Here is a 19,028-nt window from a genome sequence, read left to right on the forward strand (position 1 = left end):
CAGACCAAGTAATAGTTCTAAAGGATGCTCTCTCTCTCTCTCTCTCTCTCTCTCATTGTTGCTCTGTCAACCCCCCCCCCCCCCGCCCCCCACACACATTTCTGATAGGTCAGACCAAGTAATAGTTCTAAAAGATTCTCTCTCTCTCACACACACATACACATTGTTGCTCTGTCACCCCCCACCCCCCCACACACACATTTTTGATAGGTCAGACCAAGTAATAGTTCTAAAGGATGCTCTCTCTCTCTCTCTCTCTCTCTCTCTCTCCCTCACACACACATACACATTGTTGCTCTGTCAACCCCCCCCCGCCCCACACACACATTTTTGATAGGTCAGACCCGAGTAATAGTTCTAAAGGATGCTCTCTTTCTCTCTCTCTCTCTCTCTCTCACACACTCACACACACACACATTGTTGCTCTATCAACCCCCCCATTTTTGATAGGTCAGACCGAGTAATAGTTCTAAAGGTCGGTCTCTCTCTCTCTCTCTCTCTCTCTCTCTCTCTCTCTCTCTACCTCGCTCTCTACCTCTCCACCCTTCCCTAATTGGCCGCGCGCGCTCTCCAGTTAGGAGTGGATTCTGCGGCGCGAGCACAGAAGTTAAATCGGCAAGCGCTCGAATCCGTTAGGAGAAAGTGAGTCAGTCTCACACGGAGCGGTCGGATTTCTCCCCCGGTGTTTTATTAATAATAAATGAATAGGCTTTAAAAACCGCACACGTATACGAAAAGAAGTCTGGTGTTATAAAATAACTCGGAACACTTCGTCCTGAGGGGGAAAAAAAGTTTGGTATCAGACAGAAAGGTAAGCGACCTGAGGTGTTTTCTTGGTTTGTTTTAGTGTGGTTCTTACAGTAGCTATAGGCTATGAGGAGTGGTGATAAATTACAGTCAGGACAGACAGTAAAAGATGTGTACTGACAGAAATGACATATTATTGATTTACATCTGATGCTTATGACCTAGGACACATGAGGTTTTGAACTGCTTTTGGTTGTAGTGATAAATAAGTGTAGGAGCAGGTTTATTTGTGCTGTTTTTCTCTGAGGGAGTTTCAGTCTTTCTCATAAAAAAAAGAAAAAAAAGAAAAAAAGAAAAGGTTTTGGGGTGATATCTGAGAGAACCCCATGACCTGTGGCTTATTAATACACATGTTATACTTGTTATACATGTTATACTATGACTACAACTACTATTACTACTACTACTAATAATACAAAATAATCAACTTTTGCCCTTTAACAAGTGCGTGAAACAACTGTGTTAAAAGACTCCAAAAGCACAAAATTCCTGAAGACTGAATAATTCCTTATTTCTTTCCACACCACCTCTCCCTGTCTCTGTCTCTGTCTCTACAGTGTTTCCCTTATACTACACCAATGTGATATGCAGCTGTAATAAGCTCTTTGCCTATATATCTGTGAGATGCAAACTTCACACACCTCATTAATCCACTGTCTCTAGAGCAAGACACTCCGCGTTAGACCACCGCAAAAAGATAAGGACGAGCAATTCAATTAATGAAAGATTAACAGGGTTCTGAAAGGTGATTTTCAGCAGGCTGAGCCAGAGACGTGGACAGAGGAATGTTTAGAGGGAGGAAAAAAGGTCAGGCCTGAGTGTCGGAGGAATGAGAGAACAGCCGTCCCGCAGTCTGCCTCTGCTCCGACTCTGCACCTCGGTGCCAAGAGCAGAGCTGTAGAGCGCCAGTTCACTGCTGACTCTGTGGGCTCTCGTACAGAATGGGGGAAACACCGCTGGCCTGTGTTTTAAACCGCCGAGAGCGATCTCTCTTCTCCAAGACATGCTCATCCAGATAATAACTCTTTGTGATGCTTAGACACTTTGTGGAATGTCTCCTTCGTGCACCCTGGTGTTTTACAGGAGGAGTCCGAGAGAACGCTCCAGTCATGAGCTGCGGTCAGTCATCCAGAGAGAGAGAGAGAGAGAGAGAGAGAGAAGAAAGAGCGCTTCTGGCAGAAGTCCAGGGCGTCTGCTTGAAGAGGAGTCAGGAGTAAATAAACAGTGGAGTTTCTCATTTGTGCCAGCCCTTAAATCTGATTCATGATGGTGAAACACTAAGACTGAACAATATGACAATATAAATCGATATCATGATAAACTACACTTGTCTGAGAGTATTGGATGTGCTTTTTAACGCTGACCAAGTCAGTTTCCACTCAGAGTAATAATTTATTGACTGCACATTAACATATTTCAATATACATGTTATGTTTTTGATTTGAAACTTTTTTCACTGGGACAAGCACGTTTTATGTCCATTCTTTTAGTTTTTTATTAAAAGAACGTGTACTGGAACAACCAGAATAACAGAAAACAGTTAATCCCTCCAGAATTTCACAATTTTGCGATCACAGAAATGAGCGCAAAATGAAGCAAACTCCGCATTCTACAGAGGAGCTTGCACCGCTTTAAAATTACCGTAGATTCGGGTCAAAACGCGGCACATGACGTCATCACGACGTGCATTCAGTCGAAACTCTCTTCGATTCACGTGCGTCAAACAGGAGTACAGCTAAAAGGTCTCATTTAGCAGCAGACATCACTGGATAAGACCGTGCAAAACTATTTTTTCGATTGCAATTTTGCCAATTCAAGTAGTAAAACAATAAAAATTTGACAAATGCTACAGCAAAATCAAGTATTTTTGTTGGCAACAATGACAAAAAAACTCTGCGAAGTCCTGTACGGATTGCAGAATAAAAAGAAAATCCACATCTCATCGTCGTTTGCAAAACAGAATTTGTGTGTAGGTGTCTGTATGTGGTAGCACTATGGTGTTTGGGTGGTAACAGCTCATAACACTGAGGTGCTACTAATCTTTCTGTCTGCGTGCTGTCTTTCTCCCACTCCTTCACCCTGTCTGTCTCCCCTCACCTCCATTATCTTCCACTATATCAACTGTACAAGAGCCAAGAAAGCAGAAATGAAAAACACAATGTAATGAAAGTTCAGGAGTTTCGGGATGGATGTAACAGGTTTCCACAGACGTTCCTCTGTGGTTTCCATAACAATGTGCTGACCTTCGAGGAACGATGGCTGTTGGAGCCACAAGAAATATACAAATGTTGGGCTCATTGTGAAGCTCTTCAGCTTTCACTTCATTTCCATTCTTTCAGTATGGTCTTTCCCATCCATAGTCATATGGATTTTTAATAAATGTTGTGCGATGATAATTAAATCAGATCTCACTGAGGTTTTAATATCCCTGTTGCTCTGCGATCTACTGCACCTTCAGTAGGTGGTTTGGTGTGTTCGATTTGGGTTGGAAGACAACGTTGCGCCTCTGATGTTTTGCCAAACCCTGCAAGGGTTTGCGAAGTTGTTTACTTTTAATACAAGAGCATCAGCTATCAGCTAATACCCATGCTGTGATGTTGGTATTGTATCAGAAATGCAAATAGTGGGCTCGGCGCATCCCTAATCATTATTTTAGTCATTGTGCCAGCTTGAGTACTCAATAAAGAAAATAAGCATTGCACATACGTCTGTCTAGCATCCTCTTTTTGCTCAGCACATGTTTAAAGGTGAGTGATGGCACCGTGGATTAGTAGTAGAGATATATGACCGACTTACTGCACACTCTCACTGTATAACTCACACTATATACTGTAGTTCTGTGCATTTTTCAAGTTCACTATGAGGGGTTCCACCTCTTGAGCGCTTATACTTCAAACGGTTCTTTTGGCAGGTTGGGGGTCAAGTAAAGTCATATCAAAAAATCACTCTCAGAAAATAAAGTTGGGCCTGGAAGATTGAAGTAACCTGTTGTTGCTGTTTAAGAAGAAGATCCCAATATGTGAATATGTGTGAAAGACAGATGGATAATGCTATACGTTCTGAAGAATGCTTACTTTCATATGAAACGACAGATTGACACTGCAGTGTTGTCCCATCCTGTTCAATTGCAAAGGGAAATTTAGTGCAATGCTCTTTTTAATACATTAGAGCAGTTTTTTTTCCACATTATTTTTTCAGATAATCCATGTTTTTGACATGATGCATAGAACATGGACAAGACATCTAACTGAACACTAAAGGAGATATACATGCTTAATGAAAAGGCTGTAAGAAGTATCAGGAGCAGTTTTCAGTTGGATTTGCCTTCTTCTGAGTAGGAATGGAAAATCCTACATATACAGTATGCAGTTATAAAGGGCAGATTTAAAAAAAATAAAATCAACCCACATGGGTTTATCTGCCCGATTACCATAATTTACTAACATTTCCCCACAAATGAGGCACACTGGCCTAGCATCTTGATTAACAGTGGAATAGTTAACTAATTAAAATTTTAAGAATCCATTCTGGGACGCACGGTGGCTTAGTGGTTAGCACGTTCGCCTCACACCTCCGGGGTTCGAGTCCCGCTGGGGCCAGGTGTGTGCAGAGTTTGCATGTTCTCCCCGTGCTGGGGGGTTTCCTCCGGGTACTCCGGTTTCCTCCCCCAGTCCAAAGACATGCATGGTAGGCTGATTGGCATGTCTAAAGTGTCCGTAGTGTATGAATGGGTGTGTGAGTGTGTGTGTGATTGTGCCCTGTGATGGACTGGCACCCTGTCCAGGGTGTACCCCGCCTTGTGCCCCATGCTGCCTGGGATAGGCGCCAGGTTCCCCATGACCCTGAAAAGGAGTAAGCGGAAGAAGATGGATGGAGAATCCATTCTTATTGAACCCAGCTCCCTTTGTTTTCGTGGCTGACTCAAAAGCTCGCTGCTTTCTCACTTTCATCTTCTCCTCTTGTGCGCCTTCCTGTTTGCTCGGAAGGATGGCAAATGTTTTCAGTTGTTTGTAGAGCCGCTGGCTTACTCTGTGCTTTTTCTTCAAAATTACACCAGCGGTTGTTGACCTATTCGTATTTCAACACAGCTGTTTACAAGATACAACAAACTTTGCTTTAACGTGAACGTTTAACAGTTTGAGCAAGGTGACTCGGACATAAACTTCTCTGGATTGCAGCAATGTCATACGTATAACGTAACACAAAAACCACTCAACGGCATTATCTGAAGATACGGATTAGATTCGTAACTCTGAAAACATGTTTTGCATTTGCGTTCATTGCGACCCGTTTTTTGTCGCGACCCAGGGCTTCGAAAAGCCTGTATCAGAGGATTTTCAGGGAGACAAAACCATGGGAGCAGATGGAGAAAGAAAAGGCGGAACATTTGATGACTTGTATACAAGCGGGTATTCTTGTTTGTGTGTGTGTGTGTTGCGTGTAAGTGAACCAGACTCACTAACTCCATGCTCTCTGGCAGCTCCTCTTTCTTCTTCTCTGACACTAAGTACGTAAGCGAGTGAACTCCTCACCGTCTGATCCCTCTAAAACTGCACGTGGGAAACAGCAGTGTTTTCACTAACGAGCGGAGACATTATCTGAGCACTTTAGAGTAGCTTCACTTTGTCACTCCTTAATTATAGCTATCGGGGTTCCTCTCATGATGTCTAAAGTTACCCATAATTCCAAAGGTCTATCAGTCAGAGATCAGGCATTCTGGGTATGTAATGGGCTTTAGGAGTTTTTGGCTTAAAGGAATTCCTTTGCTCCTTACTCTCTTGGTAATGAGATACCTACCTGGATCTCTCCCAGCTGAGTACAGGAACGGCAGCTGAACGTTTTCCGTTTGCACAGATAAGAGGGGGATTAAAAACATGGCATTAAACATGGATTTAACTAAAGAAAATACGGATGAGGTGTAAAGAGTATCCTTGCTAGAAAGCAGGAAGCGTTCATTTCATCCACCATGTTTTTAGCGATATCTGATACTTTCCCAGTGATTATCTACTGAATGTCTTTTCTATTGTATATTAGTGTCAGGCGGCAATGCAGTTACAAGTGTATTTCCTCAGTGTAGTCTTAAACTGGAGCCATATTTAGGTTTATGGTACTATGAAAAGAATTAATAGAATAAATAGATTTTGCAGCGCAGCTGAACGAAGATAATTAAGTACTTGATTTAAAACAAATTATAATTATGTGCAAAAATGCACACATGCTTGCCTGCCAGCTGTGCTGTATGATAGATAGGGTTGATTAGTTGTTTGTTGCATATAGGAACCGGAGCTTAACAAATAACATGAGTTAAGTTGTCCTCACACATACGCGCTCGCAGATCAGATCAGTATCATGTGTCCTTTACTTACAGACATGTCATTAGTCCTTAACGTGGGTTGTCTTTACTAGTGAATTTGGTGTTCAACTACTTACATTTATTCAATAAATGCCTTAAGCCGCTATTTTAAGAATTGACTAATCTTTTCAGGACAGAATTGCACGACTCTCACCATATAGCAGATTGTAGGGTTGAAGTATTTCACTTCATGTCTAGACCAGTAATCATTTTTAAAAAATTAATCAAAACCAGCAACAAAGTTCTACCTAAAATGCATACGTTCTATGATCATCCACATTTATAGACAACAAAACAGAGGTTCTTGTGGGCGGTTGTTTCCTGAACTCAGATTATTTCTACTGAAAGCAGCTGTAAATTTTCTGGAAGAGACACTCTTTGGAAATCGATGTTGGTCTCAGAAAGTCCACGTCTTTATGTGAATGATCCATAGTTTCACTCGTTCAAATGAAGGCAGAGTTGTTGTGTGTGGCATCATTGCTGTTTGGAGCAGTAATTCACCACACTGTCAAGAATAACAGGAAAAAAAAAACTTACTGTAACTTACAGTAAAAAACATGATGAACTATTCATGAAATGAAGCTACACAAGTATAGAGCACGGTAAGGACAAGCAAAGTTTACAGAGAGAAGAACAGTAACGAAGGATGATGACAAGGCGTGAAGTTAAATGGGGTAGAAAAAGAGGAAAGAGGAAAGAAATCAGCATGTTCTTCATAAATAAGATAATTAATGACTGGACAACCTAGTGATCATGAATAAGCACTAATTTATCTGTACATCATTTGTATTCTAGCTTGTGTTTGTGTGCCCAGCGTGACTTGACTGGATAACCTCAGATCCCACAGTGCCACTCCCTGCTCACTCCCCATGCCCTCTGTGCACTGCTGCATGCTTCTGCTGGTGTATGATCCATCACCTCCAGCATTATCTCCTTTACCGTGGTCAAAAGAGGACAGCAACATTTCCTTAAGTAAACAGACCTGTGCTTGGATGGGACATCACAGCTAGGAATGTGGGTAGAATATCTGTAAGCATGTATACAGTATCTAGGGCTGCAACTAACAATTTCTAACAAATTGTTACTAACAAATTAAAATTAATTAATTAGATGAATGACTCTAAAATTATACTAACTTACCAAACAATATTTCGTAAAAAAAAAAAAAAAAATTCCAGAATTTCAATCAGTATTACAGAACTCTTAAATGTACAATAGTGACTTTTTTTTTATTCCTTACTTGTACAAAAACAACAACACAAAACTGTGGATTAAGTCGTGGCCAAAAAAAAAAGAGTCAAACCCATCTAATTATTAGAGACTAATCTTACCTAATGCAGCTTTAACTAGGTTTATTAAAATAACAGGCCACTAACTGCAATACAACATTACTGATATTTATTAGATAATCTTTCACAGAATGAGTCAACCAAATGAAACACTAATGTAAGGTTACTGTACATTCTTTTTTTCTGGCTCCTCACACCTGCGATGGGTTGGTATCCCATTCAGGATGTCCCCCGCCTTGTGCCCCAAGTCCCCTGGGATAGGCTTCAGGCTCCCCATGACCCTGTGGTACAGAAAATTCTTCACGCTTTTTACAGCTATCATTTTCGGACTATGAAATCGACTCCACAGTTTTGAAGTTTTCAAAGCCTGGAATCAGTGAATCAGCTCTTTTTAGACTAGACTCCAAAGTTTTGAAATTGACTCTTAGTTTTCAATGAGTAGTACCAGTGAATCGACTCTTTTTGGAATCTAATCTAAAGTTTTGAAGTTGACTCTTAGTTTTCGGTGACTGGAACCAGTGAATTGACTCTTTTTGGAATCAAATGTAAAGTTTTGAAGCTGACTCTTAGTTTTCAGTGCCTGGAATCAGTAATTTGACACATTTTGGGATTGACTTTGATGTGAACCGAAAGTAGGATGGTGACCAAGACGTGACTCACAAGCTATTTCAAAATATCTAGCATTTATGCAATGAAAATTAACTACTTTGTCTAAAGAATTTAACACCATGCTCAGTCATTTTTAACCCATCGAGTTGTCCTTCAATCTACCAACTTTTTGCCTAAAGTAGCATGAGATAATATTCTATCATAGTGAAGGAAAGGTTGATAAATATAACTATAATACAATACAGCTAGAAAACCAGATAATGCCGTATAACATCTGGGTTACGCATGTAACCCTGTTCCCTGAGAAGGGAACAAGACGTTGTGTTTAGCATAACTCTATGGCGCTTCCCATAGTGTTATGCTAAATGCAACTTCGAAGTTCCCTTTGAAAGGGAACTCAACACACAGTAGTTAATAAGCATGATTCAATCAGGGACATTGCTCTTCTACTGTTTCTCACATTCAGAACAAACAAATATTACTCACATGAAAACACAAGTTATATCATGAGGCCAACAGCATGGTGCAATGTAAAATGTTTCCATACATGAGGTTGTAATGTGATCTGGCTTTTCCATCAAAAGTGATGTAATACACCAGAGCATGCTTCATAACACAGCCCACCTAATCAATAATGAAGCTCTTTTTATTATTGATTTTTTTTTTTTTCAATTATGTCAGTCAGTTCTTACAGCCCTAATGGTGGTTGTGGAATGAACTGCATGACTCATCTCTTTGCAAATTGGACCATACAGACCTTCTCTTTAGATATGACAATGCGGACTGTGCGTACTGTTCAGAAAGCAGGAGTGTCTTGTGTGTTTACTCAAACATTCATTCATTTGTTTAAAGGAATGCAACTTCCAGTTTCTAGAAGCGGAGGAATTCTCTCAGGGAAGTTCAAGAATAGTTGTGGGTAATGATTCCTTGTTGAAGAAAATGTTCTAGCCCCCCCCCCCCCCCCCCCCAATTTCACACCACTTTACTGACTAATGAAGCGAGACATCAGACATCATCACTGACTCACAGCACTGAATACAATTTCTATTGTAAAAGGAGCGGAGAAGCATAAAAAGGAACCGAGAGCCATGAATGTGAGAAAGAAAGACAGGCATTTAAAAAGAGGCTGGAAGTGGCCATCTTCCACAAGCCGATCTTTTGTTTAGGGACAAACTGACTCAGAGAGAGAGGGAACGAAAGAGTGTGTGTGTTAGAGGACAAAAGCAAGGACCTGAATAGGACAGCAGCAGATATAGAATTGCTCAAATGCTCCTATTGGAGACCGTGGTAAAAAAAAAAAGCCAAGCATTCATATAGGCTTTAACAAGGTTATACACGTGCACACACACACTCAAACAAACACATGCACCTCCCACGGAGATGCTCAGCCCCTAACAAGCTAACAAGGCTCTCTGCTCTCTACATCACAGCGCTGATTGTCTCCCACTGTGAAGACAGCGACCCTGAACCAGCGAGAGGAGATCAGACACCACTGAGCATACACATTGAAGTCGCCAGGATGGCTGGCCTCTCATCAGTCTGGATGGGAGTGATGGGGATGCTGTCGCTGTTCTGCCTGCATGATGTAAATTGCACAAAGGAAAGTGTCCCCAGGGTCAAACTCGGATATAAAGGTAGGCACCTACACCTACTGGGTGATACTTCAGAGAGACAGCATAATGAAATAATAATCCTAAGATATTTTTGGGATCATTACAGACATGGTTATATAGACAGTATAGCATCATGCTGCACTGTAGATTTGTCTCTACAGGGTTTAAACACCCATTAATCATTTTGAAAGAAGTTGTTTGTTCGGTGGTTCATTATTTACTTACATGTAAATATTATGCTTTGTGCTTGATTTATTGTAATTGCTCAGGGGGGACACTGCTGTCTCAATGTTTGTGTGTGTGCGATAAAGCATAGACCTTACTTACAACACACACACACACACACTCACACACTCTTGTCATCTTTAAAAGGTTTTCTATTTAGCTGTTTATTATAGAAAGTATATACCACTATGTTTAATATGTATAATGAGCAAAGTTACATAAAAAGAGTTTTTTGTTTGTTCAAGTAAATGCAGTTTCATGTTGTTTTTTTTTTTTTTTAACAAAGCAAACCCTGACAAACACATGACTCTTTACATGACTCTCTTTGTCTCTGTTTTATTCATTTCGTGTTTGGCCTTTTGGGTGTGGTGGCATTAAAAAGAGGCACATGTTGATGTGGTTGAAGGGTTTGCTTTTCAAGAATTGAAAGTCTCTCATTACACCTGGCTGTTTCCATGAGTGTTTCCTAACCACCACGCAGCCTCTCTCGCTTGTTACACGATTCCCAAAATGTTCTCCGAACTCTACAAACATCTATATTTTATTTTGCTTAATTTCAGGTGAAACCGACATAATGTCGCTCTACAGCTGTAACGTCTTTGAATTTAGATTAAGCTTTCAGCATTACCCCAGGTAATCCTGCACCTTTTATCTTAAGAGGAGGTCTAGCACACTTCTGCGACAACACACACTTACACACTCTCAAATGTGGATAATGGGAGCTGTTACAGGATAGAAAAACCTGTGCTGCTACCGAAGTCTATACGAGGCATAAAGGAAACAAAAAGTAATGGTCATGGTTCATTGAAACATGTTGCATGGTGGCCATGGATAGTTACGTTTAAAAGAACACTGTAGGTTTTCGTGACTCCGTGAGTTGTGTGCACTGGTCCATTTTTCTATTTTTTTTTTATACATTTTGGCTCATTTAAGCCAAGCTTCACATTGTTACTCGTCATCATGGATGTATAAACCAGTAAATCTCTTAATTACATATTCTCTGTGCTCCAAAAAGGAATGATTAAAGACTTCATGTTTATTTCTTTTTTTTTTCTTCTGTTCTCCCTTTCATTATGTCCCATGTTCAGACACTGCTGTGGCTTTTAGAGCTACGCAAATGTGCAGCATGTTTGTTTTTGCCACCAAGGGAAATAAAAGTTCAAGCTCCCTCAAAACCCCTTTCGGAATGAGGGCATCGGCAAGCTAGCTTTACTCAAAATAGAGTCATATTTACATCAACAGCCTTAGGCCAATCAAAATATGATTGATGGGAATGCACCATTTATTTTGGCATTTTATAGCATATAGAAAATATAGGTGTTTAAGTACAGTGCATGGTCTGTATTTCTGAGTACAAGGGGTAGACAGAATACACGGGGATAAGTGCTTGTTATAGAAATTCTGAATTGCTTATTCAGTAAATGCATACAAGTCAAAGAGGGTCAATAGAAAATGTCGACTTTTAATCGGTAAAATAGTTAGGCCACCACACATCACCAGAGTTCAATGTGCCTAGGTCTTTCTTCTACCAGTTTCTGGAACTGTACTGGAGAGATGAACACCATTATTCTCTCAGTTTGTGTTTTGATGATGGTGGTGGAGAGGACTGTCTATGTAACATGTCACTCCAAAACCTCCCATCTCCATATACAACATAGCATATGATTTACATCTTTTTTTAGACTCATTGCACCATTCAGTGAGTCCTCGTGCTCTGTGGATGTGGGTGGATTCATCCTGGAAGAGACCAGTGACCCGTCCTTCTTCAACTCAACTGTCCGTTTATGGGTCACCTTTAAAGACAGTGAAGACAAATCAGACCTCATAGCACCAGGGGCGTCACCTGGCTTGGGCATTTGTGGCTATAGCCCCGAAGATTTTATTCTTTATGCCCAAATAATTCTCCACTTGGAGTGGTTTGTCACTACGTAACTGAACGTCAGTAAAAGAAGACGGTGGTGTTGTAATTTTATATCTTCAGTGAACGGAGGCGAGACCAATCATACACGGTTTACAGGAATGTACGTGGAAACACTCGTGTCAGATTTGCCACACACTAGCTCACACAGTCAGTTAGTGTGAGGGAAAAAATGGATTTCTTACCAGTAAGGGGGTGAAACTGAAACACCTCTCATACTGAGTAGGAAAACAATGTGTGTATGTCTATACTGTATGAGTTCCATGTTATGTGAACATGATATGAGCAGAGCATACGGAGTAGCTAACGTACTTTGCATGGCTTTGTAGCAGTTACCCCATACATTGATAGCTTAGTTGAGCCTCCCCTTGGCTAGCGACACCAAACTAGCATAGACTCATGTTAGATAGAAGTTGTATATTTTATCTGTCTGGTAGTCCTGCACACAGTGCAAACACCCCAGGCAAGTTTTATTATAAATCCAACGTTTTGTCCAATTTTCAAATATTGTTTAAAGCAATTAGCCCTCACATGCAAGAATAAAAAGCATGGAAACAGTCTATTTAGAAGTATGTTTTTAGACATTTTTTGATGGAGAAGAGTCTGGGCTCAGCCCTGCATGATGTTGTCCATCTAACGCCCTGCATAGCACATCCATGAAGTTCTGTCATTTAAAGCTCTCTTATTTTAACAAAACATGCAAGTTCAGGTTATCCTCAAACATCATTGGGGTCCCCAAAAAAGTGTCTGTAGTGTATGAATGGGTGTGTGAATGTGTATGTGATTGTGCCCTGCGATGGATTGGCACCATGTCCAGGGTGTACCCCGCCTCGTGCCCGATGCTCCCTGGGATAGGCTCCAGGTTTCCCTGTGACCCTGAAAAAGGATTAAGCGGTATAGAAGATGGATGGATGGATGGCTGGATCATTGGGGTCCACCAAGTCCTTGGATGATCTAGAACAATTAAAGATATAGCTGATGGGTTAATTCAGGCTCATATTAAGTGAACTTGCAAAGGTTTGTTTTTCTCCACGCCTTTATAATGAAGATATAGTAGAAGTCACTGTAGAAAGAAAAATAGCCTTGAGCCATCTTCTCTGAATCAGTAAACTCTTCAGAACATCAGAACCGTTTCTGTATCACTGCACAGCTTAAAAACAGACTGATTCCCCTCTGAAGAAAGAAACGCTAGAATAATTAGTACCAGTGCTACATGTGAAGATCAATAACAGTGAAAGCTTTTACAGCCCTTATAATGTAGTTTATGTGGAGTGGAGACTCAGTGTTTCTGTATGCCAGTTAATGTGATGATATTTGCTATGATATGTGATGATATTTGCTATGGCATTTGAGAGAGAACGTTGAACAAGCACGGTGGTCCGGGGCTGCAGCGTTTATGGCAAATTAGTAATGAGACTATTACCCACAATAGTCTTAAATTCACTCATTTATCTTAAATAACCATTTTATCAGGGTCAGGATGATGGTGGATCCAGAGCTTCTCCCAGAAACACTAGGCGTGAAGTTGGAATACAACCTGGATGGGGTGCCAGTCTATCACCACACACGCGTGCACACACGCACACACACACACACACACACACCTGGGGGCAATTTAGAGCCACAAAACCACCTACTGGTGCGGTGGAGGTGGGAGGAGACCTTGGGAAACCTACACAGACACAGGGAGAACATGTGAAACTCCAAACAGACAGGAATCCGAGCTCAGAATGGCAGCAGGGACCCTGCAATAACCCGCTGCGCCACCGTGCTGCCTGTCATCATTATTTAATGCTAAAATTACTAAGCACTAAAAACACTCCCACAGGGTAGAACAGAGGCTCCTGAAATAAAAGCTGACACACAGACCTACACTAAATACTTTTTTCTTTTTTTTTTTTAAAAAAAAAACCTCTTTCAGTCACATCTCAATATATATTTTCAGAGAATAGTTTTAATATTCCATTTAAGTTTTAAGTTTCCTTTTGTCAACACTAAAGAGACTGATCTGGGATTTTTTTAATAATCATAATCAGATGTTTACTACACAGCTTGATATTTCAGATAAATAACAATAATAAGCAGGTTATACTCTGATGATGCGTACTTGATCCTAACATAATTTTCTATTAATTTGTGTACTGTCCAGTAAATACACAATCCTGTAAAACTGTTTATATGCTTCAGTCCATATTATAGCAGTGTTGGAGTTAAAGATCTGAGCAAACTAATGAACTAAAATGATTGTTGAGTAAAGAGTAAGCTTTGGTATGAGCTAAGAAAACAATTGCTAACCGTTTACTTGCCCTTAAAAACAACGTTCTCTGTAGCATTCCATGTAACGGTCCATATGCAAGTGTAACACAAGAGACTGCATTGATGGCCATAAACAAACCGGGGGATTACTAGAATGCACAAGCTAATCGTGGGCCGTTGAGTCCGACCAAAGGGGTTGAGTCTCCTGAGATTTCGCCACAGGGAGGATATTGTGGGCTGCAGGACTACACTGATCTTTCAGCGGGGATCAGAATTGACACTGTTTGTAGAGCAGATTAGCCAGGGCTGAGATGGGGTTGGCAGGATGGAGGTGTATTATGTTTTTTAGAGAGTCTCTTTGTACAAATATTGATTGTGGGTAACCTATCCGAGACCCTCACGCCTCAGGGGGATAACGGTTGCGTCAATCCGACTTCAGATTTAGCGAGCATACACGTCTTTTCTTCTCATAACACTCATAGACACAGGCTCGGGTGTTTAAACAGGGTGAAGGCTTACCGAATACCTACCGCAGACCAAAAAATATGACAAAGGAATGAATTGCCATGTAGGTCGTGTGCATGTGAGAAAAAGGAAATTCCGAACAAATAAATGGAGGGAATGAGGAAATTAGCAAGAGTGTAAGAATGTCAATGAGCAGGTGTTGTAAAGAGTGTGTTCCAAAGGAGAAACGCCAAGATCTTGATGCAGAGTGATCTCATGGTTGTCATAAACCAGCAGACAGAGCATACTGAATGAACTTGAGCATACCAAACAGGTCCAAGCACATCAATTATTTTGACAGATCTGCATCTGTATGCTAGATGTAGGAATTATGTGGATGTCTTCAAACACAGTAAATTATATCATGTTGTTTTTCTCTTCGAGACTTTATGGGTATTTGAATTGTCAAATACCCATATTTGTGCGTGAAGGAAACCATGTGCAAGCACTTACTGAAATTTTGGCCACTCTTCCTCACAGATTCCCATCATAGTTTGCTTGTTTGCTAACTGAGGAGCTTCAGCACTATATTGCAATATGTCTTTTCCCTCAGGGAGTGACAGAGAAGGAGCACGAGTCCTGACTCTGTAAGTGGCCTATCAGGCTGACGTGTATTATGTGAGGAGAGATTTGAGAGAGATAGACAGACAGATTGGAAGTGAGTGAGTAGCTAAGCTCTGATGTCATCGATTTGCTTTGCACGTATTAGTCAGGAAGTGTGAGAGCCTAAGGAAGGCACGATGGACTATACAGAATATGCAGAAAGGCTGAAATTTGAGCATTTTCTGCCTACAAAAAAGCCTCCAAAATACTGTTTAATAGCGATTAGTAATAATTAAATGGAGAAATTATTGTAACTCTTTATTTGACTAGGTATAAATCTTGATTACTTTATTCCAGCATTTGTAGACTTGTTTGTCAAGTTTCACATTTGGCATGAATACTTGAGTCGGCATGAAAACTTCACACAGAATAATTCCTTCTGAACCCTGGACTGATTGCACATTCGCTACATCACTTTTGTGCCAATAGGTACATCTGTTTGCTGTTTTTAATCATTCTTCGCAATGATGGACAGCTATTTTCCGATGCATGGCATGCTGTGCAGAAATACCTGCATAGGAGGAGCTGTTCTTACTTAGGAAGATTTTTTATGGCACGAGACGTGCAATACTTCGTGATGCTCTCGATGAGCTAATTACAGTGCTCCAGACCTAAAACTTTAGTTTTATATAACAACAACCTTAACAACCCTGGCATCACAAAACTTGAAACAGGAAGTAACATAAAGATTTGAACCAATCTTGTTACTTAGCATGCAGCTTTGAGAGCGGATAGCTTCCACACCTGATGTGGATCATGGTACGATGGAGGCAAGCCAAAGGATGATGTTTTCCAGAGGAAGTGGGATCAATTGTCTGGATCGGTTCACTGCTTGTAAACAGTGCTCACACTTCACTAATTGTACAAACACTCTGGGCAAAGAGTCTGGGGAAAAACATGTGAGAAAAACATCCAATCAAGTATGCCTAGTTTTCCTGGGATAGGCTCTGGACTCAGCACAACCCTGACGAGGATGAAGCAGTTACTGAAGATGAATGAATGAATCTTCATGGTTGTCCTAATCAGTTAAATATAATTATCGATTCAATAATATGTATGTGGTAGATAAGCCTACTATGATCACAGTTGTGCATCTGCATTATTAACGGCGGTCTCTCTTTTGCAGAACTGGTTCACTCGGGCAGTCTGCTGCCATTTGTAGGCTCCGGTGAAGGAATGCAGTTTCAGACATTCCTGTTAGATGAGGAGAAGAGCAGATTGCTTCTAGGGGCCAAAGATCACATCTACCTGCTGGATCCAGACAGTATCAACAAGAACCCTAGAAAGGTATTCAAACACACACATACACACACACACACACACACGCTCATAAGAACACTCGCACACCTGCAGGACAGGTATTTAGTTCCTTTAGCTATAAGTGTTCTGGGGCTAAACGTGAGGAATTTTTCCCATGGATTGATCCATAGCAACACACAATGTCTCTTAGATGCCTGACACATATACTAGAGGAAAATCAGTCGGTCAGACACTATAACTAAACCACAAATCATGGCCTGTTGTTTTGCAGTACACACAGTAGTGATTAATTACTCTCTTAAAAAAAGTCATATGGCGGTACAGTATGTGACAGGGTGTATGTTTTGACTGATTAGAACTGTGCAAGTTCCTAGCACCTGATTTCTCTTCTATTCGCTTTCTGTTTCTTCATCACCTGCATGTGGTGTCAGTTTAATAGTTGTAAATAGATCTTAATGAAACCGTTACTGTCGGTCTCGGTTCATTTGTCCTGCACATTTCTTTTCATGCTGAGTGATTTTGCCTGTCTAAAGTCTGGTGTAAGCTAGGATGGAACACTTAATTAGGTTTCTGTCTACTCTCGCTCTCTCTTTCTCTCTCTCTCTCTCTCATGTTCAGGCAGGTTTACTGAACACTTTCATTGACTTGGATCTGGTATTATAAGATTAACAGATAAGGTGTGTACGTTCAGGGGACAAATGTCCTAAAAAAAGGGCTTCTGAACATTTATTATTAGAATTCCCACAAATAAACGCTCATTCTTCTACCATTTATCATCCAAATTTAGACTTTAGGTAGGAAAAGCATGGATGCCTGTATGACACCGTGCATTGTATGTGCTCTATCCAAGCTCCAAAAGCTTATAAAATAGTAACAAGTCAGCCAGCTAATGTTATAGCTTTAACCAACTAACGGGTTTATAGATCTAAAGAAAACACTACTATACTCTTATTTAAAAGTAGAGAAGTGGTACTTTATTTACTGTTCATGGCATGAGCAGATATAATGTCACACGCTGAGCTCTGAGGTTGAGCAGATGTTTGCGACTTTCTTAGTAGGAATTCTTTGGTTTTCTTTTTCTTTGGTTTTTCATAGTTGGAGTCCCAGCACACATAAGGCCACTTGTAATTGCAGTTTGCCCCAGCAGTAATTCATGTTTTTCTAGTGATAGCAATATTTCCAAAAAAACAAAAAAAAGTGATATTACTGTAGAGTAGGGTTGCATGGTATACCGGTACTATGGTGGTAATCTCTCCCTCTGTCGAGCCACACATGATTTTATGGAGATACTAGAGATCCTGATCCTCTCTGCTCTCCGGACCTGCCTGATCCGTTTCGGATGTCCTACCTCTGGATGGAGCTCTCATCTACTCCGATTCCAGATTGCTGGGACAACGGCTGCTTCTAAGACCAAATAGACTTCATATAAAACCATAATGAACTTTTTCACACTATCCATTGTTACCCAGATGAGGACGGGTTCCCTTCTGAGTCTGGTTCCTCTCAAGGTTTCTTCCTCTTAACATCTTAGGGAGTTTTTCCTTGCCACCGTCGCCACTCAGTGGCTTGCTCAGTTGGGATAAATTCGTACCTTTTAATATCTATATACTGTGTTGATATTTCTGTAAAGCTGCTTTGAGACAATGTCTATTGTAAAAAGCGCTATACAAATAAAATTGAATTGAATTGAATTGAATCAATTGTATTTTTTAAACAGTAGTACCATAAGTAATGTTGCATGTGAGACTGTTAATACTATTTTCGATGAAACGACACATCTCACTGCTTTTGCAGAATACACAAAGGTTAGTGATACTTCGTTTAACCTAAATTCTTTACCTTAATCTTTAAAGATTTCCTGTTTGCTAGTAAGCGAGCCAATGTTATGCTAACCGCAAAAAAATTAGCCGTTTTTTTTTTTTTTTAAACAAATTCAGTTATTTATTCCTAATGATGTTTTCATTCTTAGTGCTCTGAGGACAATTTCCATTTGCATGATTTCATTGCTCCAGGGAACAATAGAAGAAATGAAATATGTGGCATATTGAATTAGTTGCTTGCCAACTGTATGATTGTTCTTGAGTTTTTCCACTAACCTGTTATTCATTCTCATTGATAAAGTATTCAGAGAAGTTTGTATTTAGTATGTATTTCTGTAAATTTGGTTTTGAATTATGAATTAACACAGTATTGCATGGTATAGGAATAGTACTTGGTATCATGATACGTCCGCTGGTATAGTATCGTAAGATATGTTTGTGGTATCGTGACAACCTTACTATTGAGTCCTGCTGCTAAAGATCCGCTATGAATGAACATTTACAATAGGCCATGGTGTTCTCTGACTTGTCTATGCTAACCCTACATAAATCCCTAACATGATGTGAGTGTGAGAGTTATTATCTTATGAATATCTTTAAGGATGAGGTAATGCTCTCTTATTGTGTGTGTCTGTGTGTGCGTGTGTGTATAAGTACTTGCGCATAATTCACTCACGATTGCAACAGAATATATACATCCATCTCCTGTGTTACCCCAAAGCAAGACAACACATTTGTGTCAGTGCTAAATATTCCCACGACATCCCTCTA

At 40.4% G+C, this 19,028-nt stretch overlaps 1 protein-coding gene across 2 annotated transcripts in view; it reads left to right on the top strand.

Moving 5' to 3' along the window:
- Positions 1-554: 554 nt before the first annotated feature.
- The window catches only part of sema3d (sema domain, immunoglobulin domain (Ig), short basic domain, secreted, (semaphorin) 3D), a 42,227-nt gene continuing 23,753 nt past the window's right edge, over positions 555-19,028 (top strand). For both annotated transcript variants that reach the window (XM_053623497.1, XM_053623498.1), the window contains exons 1-3: positions 555-811; positions 9,489-9,692; positions 16,304-16,464. In XM_053623497.1, coding sequence (XP_053479472.1) covers positions 9,578-9,692; positions 16,304-16,464 — 276 coding nt within the window. In that variant the 5' untranslated portion in view covers positions 555-811; positions 9,489-9,577. The remainder of the gene's footprint in view (positions 812-9,488; positions 9,693-16,303; positions 16,465-19,028) is intronic.

The sequence above is a fragment of the Ictalurus furcatus genome, chromosome 4, assembly GCF_023375685.1.
Source record: "Ictalurus furcatus strain D&B chromosome 4, Billie_1.0, whole genome shotgun sequence".
Taxonomy (NCBI): domain Eukaryota; kingdom Metazoa; phylum Chordata; class Actinopteri; order Siluriformes; family Ictaluridae; genus Ictalurus; species Ictalurus furcatus.